At 44.6% G+C, this 27,267-nt stretch overlaps 1 protein-coding gene across 5 annotated transcripts; it reads right to left on the bottom strand.

Moving 5' to 3' along the window:
• Window positions 1-715: 715 nt before the first annotated feature.
• Window positions 716-27,170, bottom strand: Gpr19 (G protein-coupled receptor 19). Of its 5 annotated transcripts, XM_087657747.1 has the most exons (5): window positions 27,059-27,166; window positions 26,450-26,501; window positions 17,322-17,477; window positions 13,852-14,062; window positions 716-2,104 (listed from the first exon to the last, which is right to left on the bottom strand). In XM_087657747.1, the coding sequence occupies exon 5, from the start codon at window positions 2,080-2,082 to the stop codon at window positions 835-837; it is 1,248 nt and encodes a 415-aa protein (XP_087513873.1). In that variant the 5' UTR covers window positions 2,083-2,104; window positions 13,852-14,062; window positions 17,322-17,477; window positions 26,450-26,501; window positions 27,059-27,166; the 3' UTR covers window positions 716-834. The 5 variants fall into 5 exon arrangements, with proteins under 5 accessions (XP_087513873.1, NP_542146.1, XP_087513872.1 ...); NM_080579.2 differs by lacking the exon at window positions 13,852-14,062 and having other exon boundaries at window positions 27,059-27,170; XM_087657746.1 differs by lacking the exons at window positions 13,852-14,062; window positions 17,322-17,477.
• Between the last annotated feature and the right edge of the window lie 97 nt (window positions 27,171-27,267).

Below are 27,267 nucleotides of genomic sequence, written 5' to 3' on the forward strand. Positions count from 1 at the left end.
ATCTACACAGTGAGTTCCAGGACAGCCAGAGCTATACAGAAAAACCCTGTCTCAAAAAACCAAAAAGAAAAAGAAGAAAACTTCAGTAGGGAAAAGAAAATAAAAACGAGATATAACAAGACAGAACCAAAAAGAGAAACCTGTGTGTGGGCCTAGGATAGAACAAAAATAACAAAGTGTTTCCAACTTTCCTTTTACGTGTGTGTGTGTGTGTGTGTGTGTGTGTGTGTGTGTGCGTGCGTGTGCGTGTATGCCACAACACTCAGGTAGGATCAGAGAGAACTTAGGTGAGAGGTGGTTCCCTCCTCCCACCATGTGGATCACAGATTGAACTCAGGTTGGCAGCAAGAGCCCTTACCCTCTAAGCCGACTTACTGCTCAGGAAAAAACTTTGAAACAAGTAAAAAATATTTAAGTTCTTTAAACATTTTATGTGTATGAGTGTTTTGCTTACGTGAATGTCTGTGTACCACAAGTATGTACTGCTCCAAGAGGCCAGAAGAGGTCACTGGATCCCCTAAAACTGGAAAGAGTGATGGCTGTGAGCCGCCGCCCTGTGGGTGCTGGGGTCCCTGGAAGAGCAACCGGTGCTCCTAAGTAAGAGCCATCTCTCCAGCCCAGGAGAGAAAGTTTTATGGGCTCTAACAGTAGGAGCGCTACTGAGTAGCAAAAAGCAACCAGAACAAAATCCACAGGAACCACAATCAATAGTGAATACATTTTACAAAAAGGAAGTTTAGTGAAAACTAAGTAAATCAATTCTCTTTATAGTTAAAGCTTTTTTTCTTCTTTTTTTAAATCTCTGGCACATAACAGTGAAGGAGTTCTTAGAAATTAGACAAAAGTGTTTGGTGGGTTTGAGTTGATGGGCCAGGCGAGCTTCTTCTCCCTGGCCTCACGGTCAAATGAGTCATAGATGGAGTCTTTGGTTATCGTCCTGCTCACGGGAGGGATTTCCGAAATGCCCACATAGTTTCTTTTGGCCATCCTTGAACTGGTCGTGATGGTGTAGGCATTGCTGCGGTAACATTTCATTGAGGACATGCAGAAAGTCTCTTTCATCCCTCTCCGAAAATTGGCGTTATAAATAGAGTACAGAGTGGGTTTAGAGGCCGAAGAGCTGAAAGACACCCACGTGACTGCTGTGAAAACAAGGGAGCTCTTCCTGTAGTCTTGCTCATGGGGATGCCAGAGCTGAGCCACATGGAAAGGCAGCCAGGAGAACAGGAACACAAGGTTCAAGAGCAGAAACATCTTGACCGTCTTCACCTTGGTCCTGGGGACAATGTTCATTGTCCTCCTCAGGGTCCGCCCGTCCGTGCCTATTCTCCAGATATACTTTATGACTTTCTGGTAAAACAGGATTATGAGGACAGAGGGAATCACAAAGCCCACCAAGAAGTGGATAACAGTATAGGCAGTTCCCTCCCAGGAGGGTGGGAGGAAGTAGTTACAGTGGCTATCCCAGTTAGAGCCGTAGAAAAAGAAGACAGGCGTCACGAAGGCTGCGTCCAAGATCCAGGAGGCTGCGATCATTCTCTTGGCCTTTTCTCTGGACACCTTGAAGCTCAGAGGGTAGACGATGGTGTAGAAGCGGTCTATGCAGATGGAGAGCAGCACGTAGATCTGGACGCCTGGGGTGAGATACTGGAAGTAGCGGACCACCTTGCACATGGCGCTCCCGAGGGTCCACCTCCCGGTAGTGAACTGCAGCACGACAAACGGTGTGCTGGCCACACTGATGAGAAGGTCAGCACACGCCATGGAGACCACAAAGTAGTTGGTGGTGGACTGAGTCCTCCGGCTCCTATGGATGACCAGACACACAAGGGAATTGCCAAAGATAGAGAACAACCACAAAGCGCCAAAGAAAATGCTGGCTGTGGCCACCTCTCCGGGGTTCAGCTCGTACTGAAGGTCTGTCCTGTTGCTCATCCAGCTGTGTTCCTCATGCAATTCCATCAGGCCATGGGGCAGCAGGGCCTCGGCCGCTTCCACACAGCTGCCATTCTGAAGGGGCACCAGCAGGGTAGCAGTAACCACAGGGGGCTGGTCGGTCTCCATTCTGTGATCAAAACCCATAATCACTCTTTTCCTCTTAGTTCTAGATAAGACAAGAAGAACGAGGCCTCCTGTTAAGATGGTGTCAATGTAAGCTGCTCAAAACAGGACAACCCTTGTTAGAATGGCCGCTATGACGGAGTGAGTATACAGCACTACAGTGCTGGGTTTCTCAGAGCCATTCTCATCCGCTGAGTCACGTGCTTTACCACACTCACCGCCCACCCCAGAGCATTCCTCTCTCCCCTCTCCTGCCAGTCTGCCTTCTCCCAGAAAATCTTGCTTCTACTTCATGTCTCTCTCACACCTATACACATGTATACACACCTACACACATATGTATCTATCAACGATCCAGAGATGAGAGAAGGCAAGTGATAATTGTCTGCCTGGGTTGTTTCGTTACTAGGATCTGCGCTTCCATCCACTTTCCTGGGTTATCACTTCCTTATTTATGGCTGTGTAAGACTCTACTGTATGCATGTGTGTGTGTGTGTGTGTGTGTGTGTGTGTGTGTGTGTGTGTGACACTGGCCTTACTCATCTGTTGACTGACATCTAAGAGACTGAGTGAGGGACAGAGCTCTGATGTCCGCACACAGACAAATGCACCTCATACATGTGGACACACACAGAGTACTTTAGGAGGCGTGGTTTGAAGGAAGCTACATAAGCTATAATACCCACACACTACTTTCCCTTTTTGTTTTTTTCATGTATTTTATGTGCACGACTGTTTTCCCTATCTGCATGTATTTGCACTGTACGCATGCCTGGTGTCTTCAGCAGTCAGAAGGCATCAGACCCTGAGAACTGGGGTTACAGACAGTTATAAGTCACTATGTGGGCACCAGAAACCAAAGCTGGGGCACGTCCATTAACAACAAATGTTCTAACTACCTCGCCAGGCCCTCCACTGTACTAACAGGGTCTTAGCACCTCCTAAGGTCCCTCCTGTCTCTGCTCTGTACCACGGAGCCAACAGGACCATTCAACAGTGTCCAGCCCTTTAAATGGGTTCTTGGAGACCATTAGGTTCTCATTCTTGCATGGTTAATACTTTACATCGCCCTGGTCCTCAAAGTATATGTTTTTTAAGTGCTCTGCAATCCAGCTGACCTAAGACTTTCCCATACTTACAGAGAGGTCATATTTTGTGCATCTGGGCTGAAATGTAGACAGTAGATGATGAGCCTGTCCAGAATGCTGTGGTGCTCTGTTGATTCAGCACTCAATCCTTTTGTAAGTTTCCCTCTCAGTTTATTTTGCTCTTGTTTGGCAATATACTAGAATTTTCCAGAGACTTCTAAATACTCAGGTGCCTGGGATTCTGATTTAATGAACATAGAGGGCATCGGGGGGTTTCAAGAGTTCCCCAGGTGTGATTAGGAAACAACATCAGATGGCTTTTCATGCTTCTATCTTCCCCACTGAATTATGGGTTCTGGAGGAGGTGCTAGTCTTTTCTCCGTGCCCCATGGAGTCTAACTATAGTGCCCTGCATTAATAATTGCTTACTAAACATTAACTAAATTGGACCATAAGGACAGAGAACTTAAACTCCTCCCACCCATGGCCCTGCTAGACTTCAGTGGGTGTGGGCAGAAGATCATCGTGTGTCTTCAGAGGGCTGGAACACTGGAGACATAGGAACACTAGTGCCCACATAGTGGCTTATAACTGTCTGTAACCCCAGTTCTCAGGGTCTGATGCCTTCTGACTGCTGAAGACACCAGGCATGCGTACAGTGCATATACATGCAGATAGGGAAAACAGTCATGTACATAAAATACATGAAATAAAAAGAGGGAAAATAGTGTGTGGGTATTACACTAAAGCAGTAGAACTTAGGAACCTTAGGAGACCTCAGACATGTCTACCCGAGCCTGGGGAAAGCCTGCTACTTTCAATCTGGAGTCCCATAGTAAAAGCTCTCAACAGCTTCTGTAAGTTAGCCTGGAAATGAATGTCTTCCAGGGACCACTTCCAAAATAAAAATGGCCATTTAATTAATAACTATGTCTACAGTCACATAATAATTTTAGAAGTGACAGATAAAAAAAGGTATAACGTATCTTTGTTGTTCTGCTAGGACATTCTCCACTCCCATGCTGGGGATGAACCTAGGCCCTAGTGTATGCTGGGCAAATAAATGCTCTACATTGAGCTACGTACCCTGGGACATGCTTAAATGGGCCTCCCAGAAGATAATGTCTCTGGGAAACAAAGCAAACCCATGCTTGCTTTTGCTCTCTATCGTTTGAGTAGTGCCAGACTATTCAACGTAACACTATGAGTTACATGTTAACTTGAGTATTTCTGTCTAACTCAACAAATAACCCTGCTGCCCTGTAGGAAATTAACCAGTTCTGTGTCTAACCATTTGACACTGTTTAAATGCTAACTTTTTTTTTTTAAAGATTTATTTATTATGTATACAGCATTCTGCTTGCATGTATGCCTGCGGGCCAGAAGAGGGCACCAATTCTCATTATAGATGGTTATGAGCCACTATGTGGAATTGCTAGGAATTGAACTCAGGAACTCTAGAAACACAGCCAGTACTCTTAACCTCTGAGCCATCTCTCCAGCCTCCTAACTTTTTTAAATGCCTCTAATTCTGTGTTCCTTCAAATGCTCTTTGAAGCACCCTTATCTCGATGTGTCCTTCAATAGTAAGTGAATAAATATTTCTTTCATGTTCATCGTGTTTGTGTAAGTTATACATTTAACTTTTTGAAACTATGTGATGAAGAAAAGGACCACAAAGAATCGAGGGGTTGCTGACATGATACTTGTCTTTGATCTCAGCACTAGGGAGGCAGAGGCAAGTGAATCTCTATGAGATTAAGGCCAGTCAGAGCTGCATAGTTAGACCTTGTCAAAAGAAAAACAAAATGCGAGGAGCACACTTGATAAACTCCGTGTCCTATGGAGGGATGATCCCAGCTAAGCTGACTGACGCTAGTTAGCTTCTGTAGGCGTGCGACATCACACCTAGGAGGTTTTAAACTCTAGTGGGGGGGGGTGTAGAAAAATGTTCAGTGGATAAGGTGCTGCTACCCACATTAGTATCAAACAGGAGTTCTGGATGCCCAGAACTCACGTAAAAGCTCTGTCGGCACAGGGGCCTGGCTAGATCCCAGCACTTCGGAGGCAGAGACTGGAGATTCCCAGGATAAAAGGGTCAGCCGGACTAACAAGACTAGCAAACTCAGCTTCAGTCAGTGAGAAATCCTGTCTCAGTAAGTAAGATAAAGAGTGACCAGAAGAAGACACCTACTATCAGCCTCTGGCCTCTGCACACATACACATACACATGCATATACACCACACACACATACCATACATACACACACACACATAAAAAATCCCTAACAATTGACTTTTTTTCTCCTGAAATATCTACAAATTTTATTACAAGTATTCATAAACATTCTCACTTCACGAAACCCATTCTTATATCTGAGATTTAAAATTTTAATTTAGAAGTGGTAGTACTTGGGGTTGGGGATTTGGCTCAGTGGTAGAGCGCTTCCCTAGGAAGCGCAAGGTCCTGGGTTCGGTCCCCAGCCCCGGAAAAAAAAAAAAAAAAAAGAAGAAGTGGTAGTACACACCTGTAGCCCAACATTTGGGAGGCCGAGGTAGGAAGAGCTTTTTGATGACAACCTGGATGACAAAGTAAGATTCTGTCTCCAAAACCACTTAAATTTCTTTTAAAAAGAAAATGCAATCTTAAGAGTTTTCCAAATGCTAGTTTTTACACACTTTAATTTAACATGTTTTCTATAGAATAGTAATACAGACTACGGTACCTACAGTTATTTGAGAAAACAGTAGTATGATTCAATGACAGTGGGATTGTGACAGCATACATCACCCACAGTTAATGCTTCCTGTGGTCAAGGATGGCCTACGTGGAATCCTCTCAGCCAGATGGTATCACCAGCCTCAAGTTTTACCCTAGGTCATACAGTGGAAATGGTGATCACTTCAGAGTTTCCCTTCAAACTAGGTAAGCTTCATGACCACAAGGGGCCTGATCTGAATCCTAAGGGTCATATGGGCTGTACTTGGGGTCTTTATGGACTCCTCATGCAAAAACAGGAATATAAAGCTATTCCCCACAGCCTCTTGTGCATCCACAGAGGCATATATTCAATTGAAATGTATGCAGGTGTGTGCTGTGACACACTGGAGTGAGGTGTGTGCTGTGACACACAGGAGTGAGGTGTGTGCTGTGATACACTGGAGTGAGGTGTGTGCTGTGACACACTGGAGTGAGGTGTGTGCTGTGACACACAGGAGTGAGGTGTGTGCTGTGATACACTGGAGTGAGGTGTGTGCTGTGACACACAGGAGTGAGGTGTGTGCTGTGATACACTGGAGTGAGGTGTGTGCTGTGACACACTGGAGTGAGGTGTGTGCTGTGACACACAGGAGTGAGGTGTGTGCTGTGATACACTGGAGTGAGGTGTGTGCTGTGACACACAGGAGTGAGGTGTGTGCTGTGATACACTGGAGTGAGGTGTGTGCTGTGACACACAGGAGTGAGGTGTGTGCTGTGATACACTGGAGTGAGGTGTGTGCTGTGACACACAGGAGTGAGGTGTGTGCTGTGATACACTGGAGTGAGGTGTGTGCTGTGACACACAGGAGTGAGGTGTGTGCTGTGATACACTGGAGTGAGGTGTGTGCTGTGACACACAGGAGTGAGGTGTGTGCTGTGATACACTGGAGTGAGGTGTGTGCTGTGACACACTGGAGTGAGGTGTGTGCTGTGACACACAGGAGTGAGGTGTATACTGTGATACACAGGAGTGCAGTGTGTGCTGTGATACACTGGAGTGCAGTGTGTACTGTGATACACAGGAGTGAGGTGTGTGCTGTGATATACTGGATAGGGGTGTGTACTGTGATTCCTTGGTCTTGGCAGGCTGGGCAGCATTGCAGCATCAGTGATTACAGGAACCTGAGCATAGCATCTTGACGGAGATTTGCCCAGAGCTCAGGCAAATTCCACAGGCCAGGGACTGAGGATGAGGCATGTCGACATCTGCTCAGCCCCTAACACTGAAGGAAGGACCATCCTTTTTCAGGTGTCTCATGATGAACAATAATACACCAACTGTGTATTTCAGGCAGATCTGGCCCTGGATCGCCCTCTAGTGCTAAAACCGTAGCAAGTAACAAGACCATGGAGTTGAGTAACCCCAGACTCAGGCTGCCATCCAGTGCTGACACAGCAGCACCCATAGGCACACAGGCCTGTCTGAACTGTAATAGCAGAGTAGAAACCATGCAGAGCATGGAGACACGGACAGATCGCTAACCTTTCAATGTGCAGCCCAGTACTCCCACGAACAAGCATTAAGAACCTTTGGGAACCGGGGGTAGAGGGTGTAGCAATGTGGCTTAGCAGGTTAAATGTTTTACTTGAAAGCCTGGATATTTGAGTTCCATTGCAAGTAAAGGGGTAAGGAGAGAACCAACTCCCAAGAAGTCCTCTGGCCTTCACATGTGGGCCATGACACATGAATAGCACCTCCTCCAGAACAACAATAATAACAAAGATTATTAAGCAGAACTTTTAGGAAATAACAACAAAGAATGTGGCTGACGATATAGCAGTGATGCAAGGTTTTCGTAGCATACTCAAGAGTCTAGGGGAGAGGAGAAATTACTCAGGAAATCATGATTCACCCATGGTCAGAAGAGGGCCCCAGAAACTAACCATGGAGCAATTTGTGGGCATTCTCAGATGGAGAGTTAATTGACTAATTTTCTTTTGTAGAACTAGGGATTGAACCTAAAATTTTATGCAAATTTTGTTACATGCCTTTAATCCCAGCACTTGGGAGTCAGAAGGAAATGGAGCTCTGTAAATTTGAGGCCATCCAGGTCTCACAGTGAGTTCCAAGCCAGGCCAGGCAGGGCTGCATAGTGAGACTCTGCCTAAATAAATAAATAAATAAAATGCATATGGAGAGTGAGATAGAGCAAGGGAATGAGAGGGGGAGGGGGAAGAGACTCAGATAGTAAACACTGGTGACTGGAATGGGCAGATCCTCCAGATATAAAATCACTAAGAAAAGAACAGAATGGCTCTCAGACATCTCTGGAGCAGCCCATACAACAACTGCATAAACCTTCTAACCAGCACAGGGAACGCTCTCCAGGGCAGACATGTGACAGGCCACAAGACAGTCTCAACAAGTGACAGACCGACAAACTTGAAATCATATTGAGTATATTTTTAAAATATACTGTAATAAAACTAGAAATCAATAACAAAACTCTATAAACTGTACAAATATGTTGATATTAACTTACTCTTGAACTTTTAATGGATCAAGGAACATATTTATTTAAATTTCTTTTCTTTGTTTTAGACAGGATCTCACATATCCCTGAGCTTCTATTCCTCCTGCCTCCACCTTCCAAGTTCTAGGTTGCTAGGTGTTACCTCTTAGTACTGGGAACAAATGAGTTAGGAGGACTGTAGGTCTGAGAGCAGTGACAGCTCTATAGTGAGTTACAGGCCAGGCCAGGCAACACGGTGAGCTGCAGGTTAGCCTAGGACATAGTGAGTTGTGATTAGTGTAGAGTTACAGGCCAGTCTGAACTACATTGTGAGTTGCAGGATAGCCTTCAGTACAGCGTAAAAAGACACTAAATAAAATAAACAGAATATAAAGACTATAGTGAGAACAATTGAATAACTGATTATAGTATCAAAGTTGAATCTTGCTTCATAACTTAAAAACTCTCAACAAATTAGGAACCAAAAAAAAAAAAAAAAAACACATCACAAGTAAAGCCAAGCACAATGAGCCAATAGTAAACACTTTAATGTGTTTGAGAAAGGCTGAAACCCCTTCTCTGAGATCTACAAAGTAAGGGTGCACATTTCCATCACCTTTGTCTATGAAATACTGAAAGTCCCAAGCAGAAGGAAGGCAGAAGGACAAACCACGACAGGTAGGAGCACGTCAAGCTGTTAGTTTGCTGATAATGTGTTCTTACTCGAGGAAAAACTAAGTTTCCTGGAAAACTATTGGGACCAATGAGCAAATTCAGCCAATTCAGCCAAGCTACAGGACTCAAAATCAACACAGAAAAGCCCAATCATTCTACATACATCATTAGCAAATCATCTAAACTAGAATTCAAGAAAGCAAACCCAGTTATAATGGCTGCAAAACAAATACTGAGGAATAAATGTGATCAAAGATGTGAAAGAATGCTGCACTGTAAACTGTAAAACACTGGTCAAAGAAATGGAAGATGTTAGGAAGCACAAAGGGAAGGACAGGGGTTGGGGATTAGCAAGCGCAAGGCCCTGAGTTCGGTCCCCAGCTCTGAAAAGAAAAAAGAAGAAGCCAGGCGACCTGGACTGGGGAGATGGCTCAGTGGTTAAGAGCTCTGACTGCTCTTCCAGAGGTCCTGAGTTCAATTCCCAGCAACCACATGGTGGTTCACAAGCATCTGTAATGGGATCTGATGCCCTCTTCTGGTGTGTCTGAAGAGAGTGACAGTGTAATCACACAAAATAAATCTTTAAAAAAAAAAAAAAAAAAGTCCATAATGCTCAGTGATCTACAGATTCAGCACAACCTCTAACAAAATACCAATGATATTCTTTACAGAGTTAGTGAAAAACCAAAATTTCTATCAAATCACAATAGTCCCCAAGTTGCCAAAGCCAAGTTGTATTAATCAAGCCAGCATGGCATTGGCATTCTAACACACATTCACACACACACACACACACACACACACACACACACACACACACACACGTGTTAAACACACACATGCCTACAAGGAAACTATACAACTAAACACAACTGATTTTTCACAAAGGTGCTCAGGACACATCAGAGAAGGGACTGTCTTTTCAATAAACGGTGCTGAAAAATCAGAATTATCTACAAGAAAAAGGATGAAATTAAATTCCCATTTCTTGCCAGGTATACAAAGCAATTCAAAATGGATGAAAGTTTGAATGCTAGACCTGAAACTGAAACTACTCAAAGGAACCAGAGGAGGCCTGAGCACATTGGGACTGGCAAGAACTTCTGGATGTCATCCTAGCTTACTCTGCAAAGTAAGACACCGCCTCAGAGGAGAGTTTCAATTGAGGAGAATGCCCAGATCAGATTGGCCTGCCCACAGATTGGGCATGACTGTGGGATTGTCTTGACTATTAATTGAGGGGGGCCCAGCCCACTGTGGGAGGCACCATTCCTTGGTCAGGACTTCCTGGCTTGTATGAGAAAGCTAGCTAACAAGCATGTGTCAGCAAGCTAGCCAGTAAGCCGTCTCTCATTCAAGTTCTTTCTTGAGCTCCTGCCCTGACTTCCCTCTCTAACCTGTAAGTCTTTCCTCCTCTAAACTACTTTTGATCAGAAGGTTTTATCCCGACAACAAAAAGTTAACCAGGAAAAGACTGGATGCTGATAATATAGAAAAAGGCAAAATGAGACGCATGGATGGGGTTGGTGAGATGGATGGCTCTCTAGTTAGCTCAGAAGTTAAAGAACGCTGTTATACACATGCGGTTCTTGCAGACCAGAGTTCTGTTCTCAGCACCCATGTCTGGCAGTTCACAATTACCTGTAACTCTAGCTACAGGAAATCAGATGCCCTCTTCTGGCCATCTGTGCAAACACATACAGGTACGCATACAGACAGAAACAGAAATGAAATAATCTTTAAAGAAAGAAAAGAATGAGACCTTTCAAAGTATAAGGCTCTGCTAGACTTGTAGGGAAGGTAGAGACTATAGGTTGCATTGTGGTGTGTGCAGAAGAATCAGGGTAAAAACTGACTGCAGGCGAGAGCCTGGGAGTTCACCAAGGACAGCCCACAGTTCAGAGAGTAAGAAGAGAAAGTCAGCAAAGAACAGAGCTGCCCAAGGACCTGAGGACTGGCAGTCAAGGTAGGAAGCACGAACCAACCGGCCACTTCCCCCAGATATGAGACATCCAAGGGATGCAAATGTGAAAAACAGGGCAGTTGGGGCACACAAGGATGTGCTTGGGCAGTGGGCCCTACAAGAAGTAGCCCCCTGAATGGCTAGGTGCTGACCTCATCAGTCAAGAATCATTTTGTAGTCTGATAGACCTGAGTCCAAGCCCAGTTTGTGGGTCAGCTTATGGACTGACGACCCACATGAGTCTGGGACCCTGCAGCTCCAGTGCACAGCTGTACCCCTACAGAAGGGTAATGAATGCTGTCTATGGAGTGTGAAGACAGGTCTGCCTGTACAGATCTCGTGCTGTGGGTGCCTCCCCTACACCTGCCAGCTGGAGCAATAGCCACCACAGGAGACTCTTGGGAGGGTGGGAACCTGCCCATACAAAGCTAAGTAGGGCAACAAAGGTCCCTGGGGTGTGCCAAAGGGATGTACTGAAGTGGACACAGTTCTGGCGGAATCTGACCCTTGTTCACCACAGGCAACACTAGCACGCGTCACCTGCCCCTGGCCCTGGTTCATCCATCTGACACACCCAGAGAAGGGGCTCCAAAACTGTCTTTCCCTTCCTATTTCCTGTTTCCTCCTTCAGTGCTGTACTTACTTTCTTACTTCTTATGTAGACACGCATGTGTATGTTATGAGAACACATATGTGTAGGGAGCAGGACAATGTCAGGTGCCTCTCAGGAATGCTGTATATCCCCTTTGTGACAGTGCCCATCATTGACCCGAAGTTCTTTAGTGAAGTTAAAATGGAGGCAGCAGGCCCTTCCTTCCCTACCTCACTACACTGGCTTCCACCCACGGTACGCAGCACTCAGCACGGCCAGCATTCCACACACACTAGGGAGTGATCTCTGGCCCTCCTGCTCACAAAGCAAGGGCTTTACTTGACCGATCACTGTAAGCTCCTTTATTTTATTATTTTTTAAGTTTTTGTATCTTGTTTATTGAGACAAGGGTTCACAGCCCACATTGGCCTCAAACTGAAATGTAGCCATGGATGACCCTAAATCCTTCTGCCTCTACCTCTCAAATCCTGAGATTACAAGTGTGCACCCAAGCCTGGCTTTGACAAGCGTCTGTTTTTTCCTTCCATTGTGTGGGGCCCAGCGAGCCACCTTGAGGGCACACTATGGGCATTCTGGATATGAAGAGGTTCTAGAAGCCAGGAGTTGAGTGCTGGGGCTCAAGACCAGTGGTTCTTGGGTGGAAACTTTACCTCCCAGGAGATATATGGCAGTGTCTATAGACGCTGGGTTCAAATGTCACTGGTGTCTGGTAAGCAGAATCCAAGGATGTTGCTAAACAATCTACAATGAGCATCAAAGAATTATGTGCCCCGAATGCTAATGTGGTGAGAAACTGCTCCAGAGGTAATCTGTCTGGGCTTCACCTCACAGTCCGTGTGGCTTCTGGCAATTTAATTATCTTCGTGCTTATTGTTCTCATCCCTAAACTACTTGATCTGTTGTCAGAATGAAGTATGTGAGAAAAGGGCTAAGCCAGGTGTATGCTGCGTGCCCATAATTCCAGTACTTGGGAGGTAGAGAAAGGAGGATACAGAATTCATCTCTAGCTCCAGGTCTCACACACACACACACACACACACACACACACACACACACACACACACACACACAGAAAGAAAGAAGCCAAAAACAATATCTAGAAGAAAGCAAGATCTCAACACATATCTGCTTTTAGTGATACACATTGATAAAGAGTAAGAAATACATCAGGATTTTAGATGTTCTTGCTTAGTACTCTACTTTTTCCCAATTTTCTAAAAAGTTATGGAATTTTGCCAACATGTATGCCTGTGCATTACTTTCTTGCCTAGTTACTCTTGGAGTTCAGAAAAAGGCATCATATCTCATGAAACTGGAGTTACAGATGGTTGTGAGCCACCATGAGAGTGCTGGGAATTGAACCTGGGTTCTGTGGAAGAGCAGGTAGTGCTCTCAACCACCAAGCCAACTCTACAGTCCCTAGTTTTCCATTTTTAAAAAAAGATTTATTTATTTATTTATTTGTTCATTCATTCCTTCATTCATTCAATGTGTGAGAGTACACTGTTGCTGTCTTCAGACACACCAGAAGAGGGCATGAGACTCCATTACAGATGCTTGTGAGCCACCATGTGGTTGCTGGGAATTGAACTCAGGACCTCTGGAAGAGGTGTCAGTGCTCTTAACCACTGAGCCATCTCTCCAGCTCCTAGTTTTCCAATGTTTGAGAACTACTTTTTATTAGTCTAATACATAAATACATTCTTTTTAAAGCAGGGAAGAAAGAACATTACTGGCAATATGCTAGGATCCAAGGGAACTAGTTTAATGCTGGCTACTAGTTGTGATTTTAGACAGATTAGTTAATGTCTCTGAACTGTAGTTTCCTCATTGGAAAAGGGCTGATAATGTGTATCACAGAGTTGTATGGAAAAGACTAAGTATGACAGCTGCCAGGTGTCTGTGGGAGTCTTTTGCATGAAAGGCTCCAGGAGATGCCTCTTTAAAGTTTCTGTCAAGGGAAAGTAACTACAAACAGGAAATAAAATCATGACAGTAACTCTCCTGCTCTTAACCTGTCCCCTAAGAGAACATACTCCATTTCAGCCCAGGTTTTGGCATAGCTCATAAAGGACACACCACCCATACTTTGGCCCTTGGCTCCATTGCTGCCCTTCTGATGTAAACCCCCTCGGGAGAGATGCAACTACACTCTGCAAGACGAAGCCCAGCCATCACCCTCTCAGACTCTGCACCCAGGTGTGCTGTGCACTTCCTCACAGATCTTCCATGCCTACCTCCAAATCAAAACCACAGTCAGGGGCTCTCCTCAAGGCAACGACTACTTTCTCTTCTGTCTTCTGTTCATCAAGTTCAGTGGGTAAGAGGGCAGGTAAAAAGCCCAGCGGGGCGCCAGCCGTACTGCCCCGTGTACGTAGTCAGCAAGCTGCACAACTGCCCTTCCAACAGGCTGCTGCCTCTGCTGTGTGCCAAACCTAGCAAGTGACACTGGAGGAAAGGAGGCAGTGTGGTCACTTTACTCTTAAGCTCTGTCTTTCTGTCTTTAATGATTTAATTAAATAGAAAATAATACAGGCTGGATTACGTATCTGATCCTGAGGGTGACTAGTTTAATCGCAGTTAGCTTTCAAATTTGCATTCAAACACTAAGCAAGCTTTCAAACATGTCCTGGCAGGGCTGGGATGCCGCATGCCAGTCCATGGGAGGCCTGGGTTGGACCATAATGTTGCAGAGGGAAAATGCCTTGAGACAGTTTTTCATTTGGGTCCTGACAGCCACGTTTTGGGCTCAAGCTTGAGTTGACACTTAGGATCTCAAGGGTCCCTAGGGAAAGGTCTATTTGGATCTGAGACTCTTTGGACAATGTTCTGGGAAGTGGGTGCCAGACTAGAGAAAAGAGTGCAGGAGCAGAGGACTGGAGATGCTCATTCTCAGCCTGATGTGAACTGTAAAGGCAGAAGTGCCAGACGGACATTTGAGGAAAGGGAAAGACTGCTGGGGCTGCCCTGGTTCACCTCTCCACAGAATACCAGGAGGACTTCATCTTAGGTACAAAGGAAACTTCGAGGAGGAGCAGAGACCCGGGAAAGGATTCATGGATACCACCAAAGGATTCATGGATACCACCGAGCTCCGCTTCACAATGGGTCTCACTAGCATACAGAAACTCCAAGCATAGTTTTGATGGCTGCCAGGTTCTTCCTGCATATTTGCTGCTTCACTAAAACATATGCAAATAAAACAGACTCAGAGCTGGGCAGGCCTGGAATCCCAGGATTGGGAAGGGGAGACAAAGAGGGAGAGTTCAAGGCCCGTGCCAGCTACACGGCGAGTTTAAAGTTAACTTAGGCTACATAAAACCCTATCTCAAAAACAAACTAACAAGATAAACAAATAAAACTGACATAGGCCCCAGTACTGGCTGCAGTAGGAATCTAAGTCTTGAGTCTTCCTGTGGTACATTCCTATGCGTCCTGAGAGCTTACCACTCACTAGTCCACATTTCAGGTGAGCTGCCCCAGAGAAATGTGTATGTCACTGAGGACACACCTACTGTCCAAAGTGCTCTGCGACGAATGACTAGGGGAAATGGAATGTTTGGAAGGAAAAGTTTGCAAATCTTTCCACTTTATATTTTAGACCTAGCACCTCTTTCAATTCTCCATAGCCTGTAGGAATGAAATCGGGCATCTTCTTCCTTCAAAGGTCAGAAGGAAACCCACACAGGATCAAGGGGAAAGATCCTTTACCTTTCTTTTTTTACGAGAAGTTCACTCTGTAGCCCAGGCTACCCTTGAACTCTTGGTGGTCCTCTTACTTCAACTACTCAGTCCTCACCTGGGACTGCTGGCATTGTGCTACCATTCATGGTAAACATATCCTCATATCTCAGAGACTCCTGTGTGTGGGTATGTGTTTGTGTGTGTTCACGCCTGTGCTGGTCAGAGGGAAAGTGTGACAAGCCCAGAGACCCTCCCGCCTCCGCCTCCCAGTGCTGAGGTTATGGGTGCATACAGCCATACATAATTTTTACAATTTCAGTGCTGAATATCCCGATCCTCACACCTGCCAAACACTTTATACACTGAGCCGTCTCCCAGGCCCCAGAAACTACTAACTTTATCTAAAAGGATTAGTAAATCCTTTTACCTTTAAAAACCTAAAATAAGGCTTGTTTGTAGTGACACACGCCTTTAATCCCAGCACTCAGGAGACAGAGGCTCTCTGAGTTCGAGGCCAGCCTGGTCTATAGGCATGAGTTCCAGAACAGCCAGGGCCACACAGGGAAACCCTGACTCAAAAAAGCCCAAAACAACCAACCAACCAGACAAACAAACCAGAAAAACCCTAAAATACTTTGCAAAGAAATCTTTGTTTTAAAAGCATATTATTTTAAAACAACACTCAGTCAGGCACTGTAGTTAATATGCCTAATTTTTAAGTCTCTTTTCGAGGCTCACTCTGAAGCCCAGGCAGGTGACATATGTGGTGCTCTTCCTTTCCAGGGGCTGGGGCCGCAGGCATGAGCCATCACACCTGCTTGATAATATTTCTAGGTTTGACTTTAGAAGTCCACCGTAACTTAATTCCAGATTTATCTTTTTTTTTTCCTTTAGACATCAGTGATCACCATAGTAACACCGTGCTTTACTACTAGATATCTATGTAGCACAACAGGGAAAGAACAGGCAATTACTTACTGGGTTATTTGGGGTACAGAACATGACTATTGGGATAATTCAAAATTAAATATAGATTTCACTGGGGATCTGTTTTAGCCAGGCAAGCTGACTCAAGCTACTAGTAGCGTCAGCTGAACAAAATCTGTAGCCCAATAGACTGTTGACATCATTTGAGATAACCCAGGCAGGCAAGCCATGCGGCTCAGGGGTTAACAACAAGGGCGTCAAGAGTCTTGGGATTCAATTCTTGTTCTATTTTGTGCCAAGTTAACCTAGAATAATTGTTGAACTCTCTAAATTACAATCTGTATGATTTCTTACATGCTTGGAATGATTGCCTGCACATACCAATAACTTTTTCAAGCACCTATTAAATGAAATTAAATGTGAATTTGCTAGCTCTTCTCTTGAACCTGAGTAGAAATACTTGAGGAAACCAAGATGAGTGTATGGCAGGCAGACTGTCGCCTTTCTGGTTGGCAGACTCCCGTGAGAGCCCCTCTAAGGCTTCCTTCGCATGCGGGATTCTGTGGCCGGCTGGTATCCTGAAGCACAGCTTGAGAACAAGCACCGGTGCTCTTGGTATTGGGGACTCAGAAGAAGGGAGAGCAAAAGCACAAAGGGACGGCAGGACTGCCCACTCAGGCTTCCTGAGCCACAGCCAGGAACCTCTGGGCACACGGCACAGAACAACAGCTCAAAGGGATGAGGCAGGGTTTTCTCACAGCGACAACGAAATCTAGCTCTTCCGAGTAATGATCCTCCCCCTTCCAGGATTAGACAGGGAGAAACCCTTTCACTAATGAGTTTATGGCTTTATTTCCAATTACTATACACAATTTTCAACCAATTGTCTTCCTCCATAGGAGCTTACTCTGGAGAAGTATTTCTCTTACAGAACTACCTATACATCTTTTCTAGACCTGTAACAAATCTAACACCTCTAACAAGCATCTAAGCCAGGGCAAAAATCTCCAAATTTCCTAGAATAAAAAATAGGAGAAAGGGACGGTGTTGTCCCTCTGAGCCACGTTTCAGCTGAGATAGGGGCTTGAGCACATACCTTCATGGGGACTTGATTTCAGGGACAGGATCCGTGGGTCTTCTTGGTCAGGAGCAGCTCCCACACAGGACTTTGGAGGATGCCATAAGCCACTGGGAAACCTTCGGAACACAGTCATATCTCTCCTCTGCCTTCCCCCAGCCCTCCGCCTGCTTCCTGGTAGAGGATGACGCTGTGAAGGTTCACTGCTAAACCATCTTCCCACCCCCAGCCCCACTCCCTCAGTGCCCCTCCCTTCTCCTTTCCAAGGCTCTGGAATGTGTCACATGGGAAACAGATCATGTGGCTTGTGGGGGAAATGTGGCCATCTTCTCTCTCCCTTCCCCCACTCCTCTTTTCAGGAGCAAAGCAGCAGAAATCTCTGACCTGATTGGCTCTGATCTGAAAATCTCCATATGAAAAGGGAAAGATTCAGCCGCACAGACCTCCGGCTTTCCTCACTTTCTTTTTCCAATCTGGTAATTTTATCCTGCGCTTTCAGAATTGCTTCATAGGGGAAGAAAACCGTGCCTTCTTTCCAATTCCTCAACCTCTTTCTATTATCAGCATCCGGATGTGACAATGTGTTCCTTAATCTATCTTGGGGGCACTCTTAGAGCACATCTGGTCGATGGAGAGTTCAGCACCACGGACAGCATTGCGGTCCTTAAAGCCATTTGTCTATTTCAGGTAAATAAAAATATTTGTTAAAGTTTTCCCTTGATCGTGTATCTAAATATAAACCACCCCATATATTTAGGGCCCTAACTTTCTCTACTATCACCTTACTATACTTAGGAGGACAAATGGGTTTTTATTTCACTCAATCTGCATCTGCTTTCTAGCCCCTCTCCTGCAACCTGTTGTTACCCCTTAAAATATACTCTTAGGTTTTTCTTTTTAGCGAGTGGAGGCTCAAGACATAGTTTACTATATATTCCTATATCTCTGTCTATGGGAAAATCCCCACCAACACATAGGAATGCTAGGGTGAACAAGCCTAGACGTTTTTTAGCTCTATCTGTGGGCCTCAGGCAGAGCTGAATTGGAGCAGGATAGAAGCCTAGTTGCAGCTGTTTTGTGTGGGTCTATCCTGTTTTGCTGACGTCCTGGTTGCCATGGTGCTAGGTAACTGCTGAAGGGGACTATTGCTTTCAAAATCCATCACCATGGGACCCTGCTGACTAAAGAAAAGGGGAAAGAACTGAATTGTTGCAGAGGATTTCAGTTAGCATTTGCAAAACCAGACCTACCTTGCAGACTTCTTCCTGACTGGACTGCTGTGACCCTACACACTGCTACGATTCCATATTGAGACTAAGACAGGAAGTCCTCCCATCCCCCCTTGCTTCTTTCCTTAAAAATCTATTTGGACTGAATGAAGACACCAGCTCTGTAGAGCATGTGCTATGTAGAGCATGTGCTGTGTAGAGCATGTGCTGTGTAGAGCATGTGTGGACTACTTCCACAGAGCGGTGGGACGAACACACAAGAGGCACTTCTCTTTGAGACTCGATGTCTGCCTTCCAGAAGTCACTCACGCGGCTCCTAATAGCACATTGCAGATATCTAAGAAACATAACTGAATGCTGACCACAAGAACCACCTTGCAAATGTTTTGCCATATTATAGGAAAAATAAAAAATTTATTTGTATACAGACTGGTAAATTTATTTTTTAAACATAAATTCGGGTAATAGTTGGAGGACATTTGGACTACCCCAAATCAGGGATTTAAAGTGGCTTAGTTCAGTGTGTAAAAGCCTTTCCTGACAATCAAGTTCATTCCCAGGATCAACAAGCAGAACCAACTGCAGAGTTGCCAGAGGCTGATGATGAATCTCTCCGTGTTTTCTGGAACTCACTGATCTGGCTACCCGGGCAGCTCCAGCTTTTGCCTTGAGTGCTAGGGATCCAAATTCATCCTCACGCTCTCATGATGACCAAGCCACCTCACTAACCCTCCAGTTTCTACTCTTAGTTTATGAAAGGGGGAAGGTTAGTTTATTTATTTATTTTTTTGTTGTTGTTGTTCTTTTTTTTCCGGAGCTGGGGACCGAACCCAGGGCCTTGCGCTTCCTAGGCAAGCGCTCACCACTGAGCTAAATCCCCAACCCCTAGTTTATTTTTAATGTAAGACTCAGAATAGTCTTGCTATGTAGCCCAGGCTAGCCTCCAACTAATGATAATTCTGCCCTTGTCTCTCAGTACAGGGTTTGCAGGTATATTCCCCATATCCAGTTTAAAACTCAGCTCTTAATTTTAACATTTGCCACATTTAGGAAATTACCATAAGCTGAGTAAGTAGTATCTACTTGCTTAGTGTTGTTTGTATTACACAGTCCTTAAACTCATTCACCACTTAGAAACCCTTTAAGGACCAAACAAAGGAAGCGAATGGTTTAAAAAAGTGAGTAACTAATCCTGTTGCTACAGGAACAACCCTGTATATATGTATGTGTACTCAAAGATATTCATAGACACAGTCAGTGCAATCAATTTTAAAATTAATAATAAAAAGGATCTTCCCAATTGCTTCAAACATTACCTGAAAGAGAACCACTATGAAAGTGTCCCTGGGGAATTCATTAAAATGCTTTTCTTTCTCTTTTAACTCCTCTGTCTCAAGTGTTCAATGCTTTAGGCTTGAAAGTTTGTCTTGTCCACCCTAAAACCAGACTAGTCTCTCAAACCGTCGTTTTGGTCTTTAAGACAATCTCCCTGTTGCTGTGTCTCATCCACGTCCCACCTATCATGGTTAAGAGTCAGTTTGACTGGACTAAGAAACCTCTCAGAACTGGGGCGATGTCTCCTTGGGTAAAGTACCAGCCTTACAATCATGAGGGCCAGAGTTCAGATCCCCAACACTCATTTAAAAACTGGGCACAGAAGCAAGAATCTGTAATCCCAGTGCTGGGAAGGCAGGATCCCAGATCCCTGGACCTCACTGGCCAGTCAGCCCAGCTAATCTGGTGAGCTATAGATGAGACGCTATCTAAAAGAATCCAATATGTGAGCATCTAATATGTGCATAGACCATGCATGCAGGCACGCACGCACACGCTCACACACACAGCTGAGCTCCAACATTCACCTCTCTGCTTCCTGAATGTAGACCAAATGTGACTGCCTCAAGTTCACACTCATGCCTTTTTCTCCAGGCTAAACTGCATCCTTCAAACCTTGGCCAAAGTAAACCCTTCCTTCTTCAAAGTACTTATTTTTTTTTTTTTAAGATTTATTCATTTATTATATATAAGTACACTGTAGCTGTCTTCAGACACACCAGAAGAGGGCATCAGATCCCATTACAGATGGTTGTGAGCCACCATGTGGTTGCTGGGAATTGAACTCAGGACCTCTGGAAGAGCAGTTGGTGCTCTTAACTGCTGAGCCACGTCTCCAGCCCTTTGTCTTGTTTTGACTTGGTTTCTGACACAGGATCTCATGTAGCCCAGGCTAGCCTTGAGAGCTCACTATGCAAGTCTGGAATGACCTGAATCATCAGCGATGGGGACTGAACCCATGCCTTCATGCATGCTAGTTACACACTCTCTCAGCTGAGCTACATCATTCCAGCCCCTTTTAAAGTTCTTGTAACTTTAAAAAAAAGTTCAACCTGCTTCTTTCTTTACCCTAGCTCTGCTATCTTTCTACTCAACTCTGCAGAATACGTTCTTCAACCACTTTATAATTCTAGTGCCTACCTCTGCTGTGGACTCTGCCTCTTACCCCTTAGCCATTTTATCAATATTCTTGCTACAAGTGAGACACACTAAAGCCTTTATCTTTTCCCTAAACCCACTTTAGCAATATCCCTCTGAAGAACTTTCCCTTTTGTTCTTAGTCTTGAGTGCTGGGAGTTCCTGACGCTACCTACACTTATTAGATTATCACAAACTGGTGGTTTCTAATCTCAGCTGGGTCAACTGTGGTTAGAGGGAATCTTTTGTTCATAGGTCATTAGCTGCCATCCCGCCCAGGATGACACTACATTTGGTATAGGAAGCTGCAACTCCAATGACGGCTGGTACAAAATAGCCTCACTCTTTATGGTACCAACCCCCAAATACTTTCTGTAGAAAAAGCATAATACATTACCAAAAGTCCAAGGAAGATACTCTATTTCTTTTCTTTCTTCTTTTTTTTTGGGGGGGGAGAGATGGGAGTGGGGGTTAGACAGGTGTCCCCTCTGGTCTCCAGGAACTCACTCTGTAGACCAGGCTGGCCTCAAATTCATAGAGATCTCCTTGCCTTTGCCTCCCAAGTGCTGGGATTAAAGGCATGTGCTACCACTACTCAGCCCTAGAATCCTATTTCTTACATCCCCCTATAAATTATTCCCTCAGATGATGGGATGAGATGAGAGCTGTACACATGCTGTGCAAATATACAGTTTGGGCTGAACCCAGAGAGTTTCTTTTTCTGTTCTAACTATCCCTAGGCCTAGGCCTGGGTGCTTCTAGCTCTGTACAATAGAATCTTCCAAGGTGCCCAATTCAATCCAGCTTCTCTGGCTTCTGACTGAATTGCTCTACTTGGCCACATTCTAACTTTGGCAATCTGTTCTAATCTTCTGGCTCCTTCTCATTCTCTAGCTCATTCTGTCCTCACCTGTATCTAGCTTGTTCTTTCACAACTTGCCTCTGTAAAACTGTCTGGACATAAAACTGCCATCTCCTCACCTCTCCTCTCTCTGCTCTTAAGTAGCCTCTCTTTCTTGTGCTGTTCTCATGTGAGCTGGATGTATCTATCTATGAATCATTCTGTCAAATCTTTCTTTGATTCATCACTCTGTCTGCTGTGCTATGAAATGTCACTTTCAGATATGGCTGCGTTCCTTCATGGCTAGGGATTAAAGGTGTATACTAAGAGCATGTCTATATTCCAGCCAGATCATACTGTAATCCAGAGACCGCTGGCATTCCAGGTGGATCATATAGACCTAGAAGGTCTTTGGACATGATCCCTTACCAAAGTAACCATGTTGCTGGGTAAATTCCTCTACACTCCCTAAAGAAGCAGAGAGATAGACTGGACACCCTTATATGAAGGACCAGAACTTCATAGTGGCATAGTATGAAACTTTGGAAAAGTTCCAAAAGACATTTTTTTCACATCTACAAAGAAAACACAAACCTAGCAATTTTTGTTAATTGAGAGTGGCAGGTGGTGGAATGCAGGGCTTTATGAATAGTAAGCATGTGCTTTACCCCATAGGCTATAACCCCATACCCCCTAACTACATTTTCTCCCAATTAGGCCTCTCTTTCTTTCTTTCTTTTTTTTTTTTTTTTTTTGGTTCTTTTTTTCCGGAACTGGGGACCGAACCCAGGGCCTTGCACTTCCTAGGTAAGCGCTCTCCCACTGAGCTAAATCCCCAGCCCCTAGGCCTCTCTTTCTTGTTTTGCCGCCTATTCGACAGCACTGGTGGTCTCCAGCAGATGAAAAGTCAGTCATGAACCTCAAGCATCATTTGTCTTTGGCTCATTCAAAGTCATAAAAGTCATCTGCAAAGGGTGGTGAGTCGGCTGCCTGAGGAGAAGGCTTGCCCACAAGCCTGACAACTTGAGTCTGATCTCTGGAACCTACACAAAGGGGAAAGAGAAAAGTGACTCCAGACAGTTGTCTTCTGGCCCCCAACCCATCCACACAGACACATTAATGTCAAGTTTAAAGACAGAGACCAATCTTTCATGCATTCCTACCTGTCCCACAAGGACTATCTTTCACATGTATGTTTGAGTCCCTAAAAAGGGGGCCCCACTCAAAGACAGTGTCCAGGGCTGCAGAACATTTGCTGCTCTTCCAGAGGAACTGAGTTTAGTTCTCAACACCCAAATCACGAGTGCTAGTAATTCCAAATACAGACAGAATAAAGCACCTGTGATCTTTGAGGGTACCTGCAGTCACATGCACATAGACATATAGAAACACACACAAAATTAAAAATTTTTAAAAAATGCATCCCACATGGCAAAAGATATTCTTGGCCATAACTACATTTTGGGCATAGTGTCCAACAACGGTGTTTTCAACTTGTGAATCACTACAAGTCAGAGCTGTGGTACAAGCAAACGGTTTGTGTCTAAGAAGGTAAAGTTACTGGAGCTGGGGCATGCAGCTTGATTCGAACAGTGCCTGCACAGTGCCTTCCAATCTGCCTAGCACGTACGTACACAACCCTAGGTTAGAACTCCAGAACTTCACAAAATGTGTGTGATGGCACATATCTATAATCCCAGCACTTGGGCGGTGAAGGTAGGTGAGACAGTTGCTCTGAGGCTAGCCTGGAATACATGGGATCTTGTATCACACAAGAGGGAAAAAAAAAAGGGAGCAATTTCTCTCCCAGAAATTCCCCATCCCCAAGTGATTTTGCTTTCACTAAAAGGCTATGAAGATAGACTTCAACCCTATTTTTTCCATCTGTCAGTAACAACAAAATCATCAGTGTGGTCAGATCAGTCTCATACCTTTGATTGGCTTTGGGAAGCCTTCATAATCAATGCCTGCTTTAAAAAAAAAAAAAAAGGCATTCCCACCTGCCCTCCCAGGAGAGAAGACACCCATATGCAAACACTTTAATCATGCCTTCCCCAGTCAATGGAGCAGAACAGCTCCAGGTGCCAAAGAAACCAAGATATCTTTTTGTCGCTTGAGCTAGATCAAAGGGCCAATTTGAGAGGTTCAACGTCTTCCATACAGAATTCAGTGTGTTCCTGGCATCCACAGTAATGACAACATTTACTGCTCCCAAGTTAGGATGCTTATTTCAGTGCCTCCCCTCCAGAGTATCTGTCACTGTGCCCAACTCATCTCAAGCCCTTCCCTTTATTCCTCCAGAATCTCTTCAAATATGTAACTATGCAGATCAGGAGGGCATAAGCCATAGATCTAGTTTCTTTTCATTTTCTACAGAAATTTTTTTTTTTTTGGTTCTTTTTTTCGGAGCTGGGGACCGAACCAGGGCCTTGCACTTCCTAGGTAAGTGCTCTACCACTGAGCTAAATCCCCAGCCCCTATAGAAATTCTTTAAGCAGTAGTTTTCAACCTTAGTAGTAGTAGTAGTACTAGTAATAATAATAATAATAATAATAATAATAATAATAATAACAACAACAGTTTAAAAAATACCGATGGGGTGGGTATGATAACGCACACCTTTAATTTCAGCACAGACACATCAATAATAATTAAAGTTCAAGGAAAGAACATCCTAAGGCAGAGACCAATCTCTCATGCATTACTTCCTGTCCCACAAGAGCTATCTTTCAAATGCATGCTTGATTCCTTACAAAACAGGACCCACTGAAAGGTAAGTGTCCAGGGCGCAGGATGACAGATGCTGGCAAGAGAATCTTTATGACTCTGCCAGTTCTTGGTCAGCCTGGTCTACTTAGAGACCCTGTCTCAACAAACAAACACCTGATGAGCCAAAGGGATGGCTCTACAGGTAAAGGCGTTCTCTGCTTCACAAAGCAAGCCCAAGAGGCTGAATTCATCTGTCCTAGAACCACACGGAGACTCAACACCATCTGTAACTCAGGAGACCCTCTTCTGGCCTCTCAGAGCACCAGGAACACAAGTGGTACACAGACATATAATAGAAGCAAAAACACCACAGAGGAAAAATAAGTTATTTTTTAAAAAGGTATTCTCATCCTTATTCTTCTTTTACTTTAATCCTTACTTTATAAATATGGAAAATGAGGCTCTAAGATGGTACATGGTACGGCTGGTTGATCCAAAGTCAGGCCTCAGGGTTCTGATCCCCAATTCAAAACAGTTCCTATGATATTACACTTAGATGACGGATGATCCCAATCCCCAAAACCAAATATTTAGATGTCAACCCAGAGATCCTATTCTATTATATTCATAAGTTTTCCCCGCATCTTCCTGTGAATTCAGCACATACAGCCAACATAACAATACAATCTGCCAAAATGCAGTGCTGTAGAGAGAACTTGCTGAGAGGATCTACCATATCTTCTGTCTTCCCTTGTTCCTTCCCCGCTCCCTTCCTTTCTCCATCCCACTGCACCCCTGCTCCTAGCCCCTAGGCTAGGTCCCAGCTAGGTTCAAGCCGCCCTCCTGGCTCGTCCTAGGTAGCTGGAACTATAGATGTATGTATGACTCTATACCTGGTTTCCAAGGACTTTCCTCTAAACATTAATAATTGGACCCTTCTCCATCGCTGCCAGCTTTAATCTGAAGACATTCCAGTCTTTGTTTTCTTACAGAGGAAGCTGTATTGCTTACCTATCAGCTACTCCCTTGTCGGGGCTGGTCAAATATAAATCCCACCACTCTTCCTATATTCTCTTTATAGAGCACACAAAGGATCAAAATATAATCAGAGGGGTTGGGGATTTAGCTCAGTGGTAGAGCGCTTGCCTAGCAAGTGCAAGGCCCAGGGTTCGGTCCCCAGCTCCAAAAAAAAAGAAAAAAGAAAAATATATATATATAATCAGAAGGGTACCCAACACACACTTGGAGTGTCAGCTATTCAGGAAGTTGAGGTAAGAGGCCTTGTCTGAATCTGGATATTTTTTAGTCCATTTAGGCCAGTCTGATTGATAGTGAGGTAACTCGCACAGAGAGAGAGAGAAATAAGAGTCAACACCCCACCCCCGAATCCTTGGGTTCCACATGCTCAGATTCAGCCAAAAGCAGATACAAAAACAGAGAAGAAAAATTTTCATCTGTACTGAATGCTTTTCTTGTCACTATTCCCTATCCCTATACAGTACAGGAGCTATTTACAGAGTATTTACATCGATTTACATGTCACAAACAATTGAGAGATTGGTCAAACCTTACAGAAACCTTACAAGGGCTATATGCAAATAGTATACCTTATTACGCAGGGGACTTGAGCATCATGGATTTCGGTACCTCACTGGGGATAAGGAAAATGACAATACCGACTGTACTGTACAGCGCTGCTCCCAATATTAGAGTGGATTCTAAGATCACCACAACTGGACGACTATAGGTTAGAAATACATAATCTTGTAGTAAGCCAGTGAGTGTCTCATCTGAGTGACTTGTTAGCCAAATTCCCATTCTGGCTGAAACGTGAGGTTGGTGGCAGATGCCAAGCATACTATTGAGAAGAGGACACTTCGGGTGCCGGATGGTACCTTTGAGACGTAACAGGGCAAATATCCAGTTTGTGCAGGTGTTCCATGTCCCCTGGGAGAGAAAAAGAGGCCAGATCAGTCAGACCTGTCCACACTTGCAACATTCTAAGACTCCAGATTATTATCTGTTTTACCCAGTCCCAACCTCAGCTCTTGCTCATGAAAACTTTTTAAAATGTGTCTGTTCCACTCAAAGGCATCCCCATTTTACTTCTCTGTCATAAACTAAATATGTGGCAGTGCCTCGTACTTGCTTATAAATATGCATAAATGTTTTAAGCTGAGCTCCCACCACTACTATACTTCCTTCTAGCCTCGTCTCTCGAGCATGTGGTACTGTCTTCATTGACCTCTTCCATTTTTAAAATTTCTCATCTTCATCCCCCTGTATTAACCCGGTCCACGTTCACAGCCTCTCCGAGTCTTCGAGAAAAATAAAAAATGCGTTCGCCCCACAGATTTATCCTTTTATGCCGCTCGCAGTTAGTTATAGGTACACACAACTAAAACTCAACATTTTTTTAAACAGTGATGGGCTCTCTCCCACTGACTCTTTGACTGACTGAAACCTCATGACCCACATACGAAGAGAAAAGAGGGACGAGTTACATTCAGGTGGAATTTCGACCGAAAATCCCTAAGGACGTGACGCTGTGGGCGTGAATCCCCGGCTCCAAACTGACAGACATGTCTCAGAGGCCGAGCGGGGCCACCTGTGACCAAGCAGGAAGTTTTGAAAGGTTTGCGCGCCAAAAAATCCCAACGCATGCGCACACAATCACGGGGAGGGGGGGCGAGGGGTGGGGTCACGTCCTGGC

The sequence above is a fragment of the Rattus norvegicus genome, chromosome 4 (genome assembly GCF_021556685.1).
Source record: "Rattus norvegicus strain SHRSP/BbbUtx chromosome 4, alternate assembly SHRSP_T2T, whole genome shotgun sequence".
Taxonomy (NCBI): domain Eukaryota; kingdom Metazoa; phylum Chordata; class Mammalia; order Rodentia; family Muridae; genus Rattus; species Rattus norvegicus.

What these genes read in the sequence shown, in the direction of transcription:
- Gpr19 (XM_087657746.1), bottom strand. Translation starts at nt 26,496, where the DNA reads ATGGAACACCTGCACAAACTGGATATTTGCCCTGTTACGTCTCAAAG. An exon ending in TGCCCTGTTACGTCTCAAAG is followed by an intron (nt 2,105 to 26,449) that starts GTACCATCCGGC and finishes TGTCTTATCTAG; the next exon opens with AACTAAGAGGAAAAGAGTGA.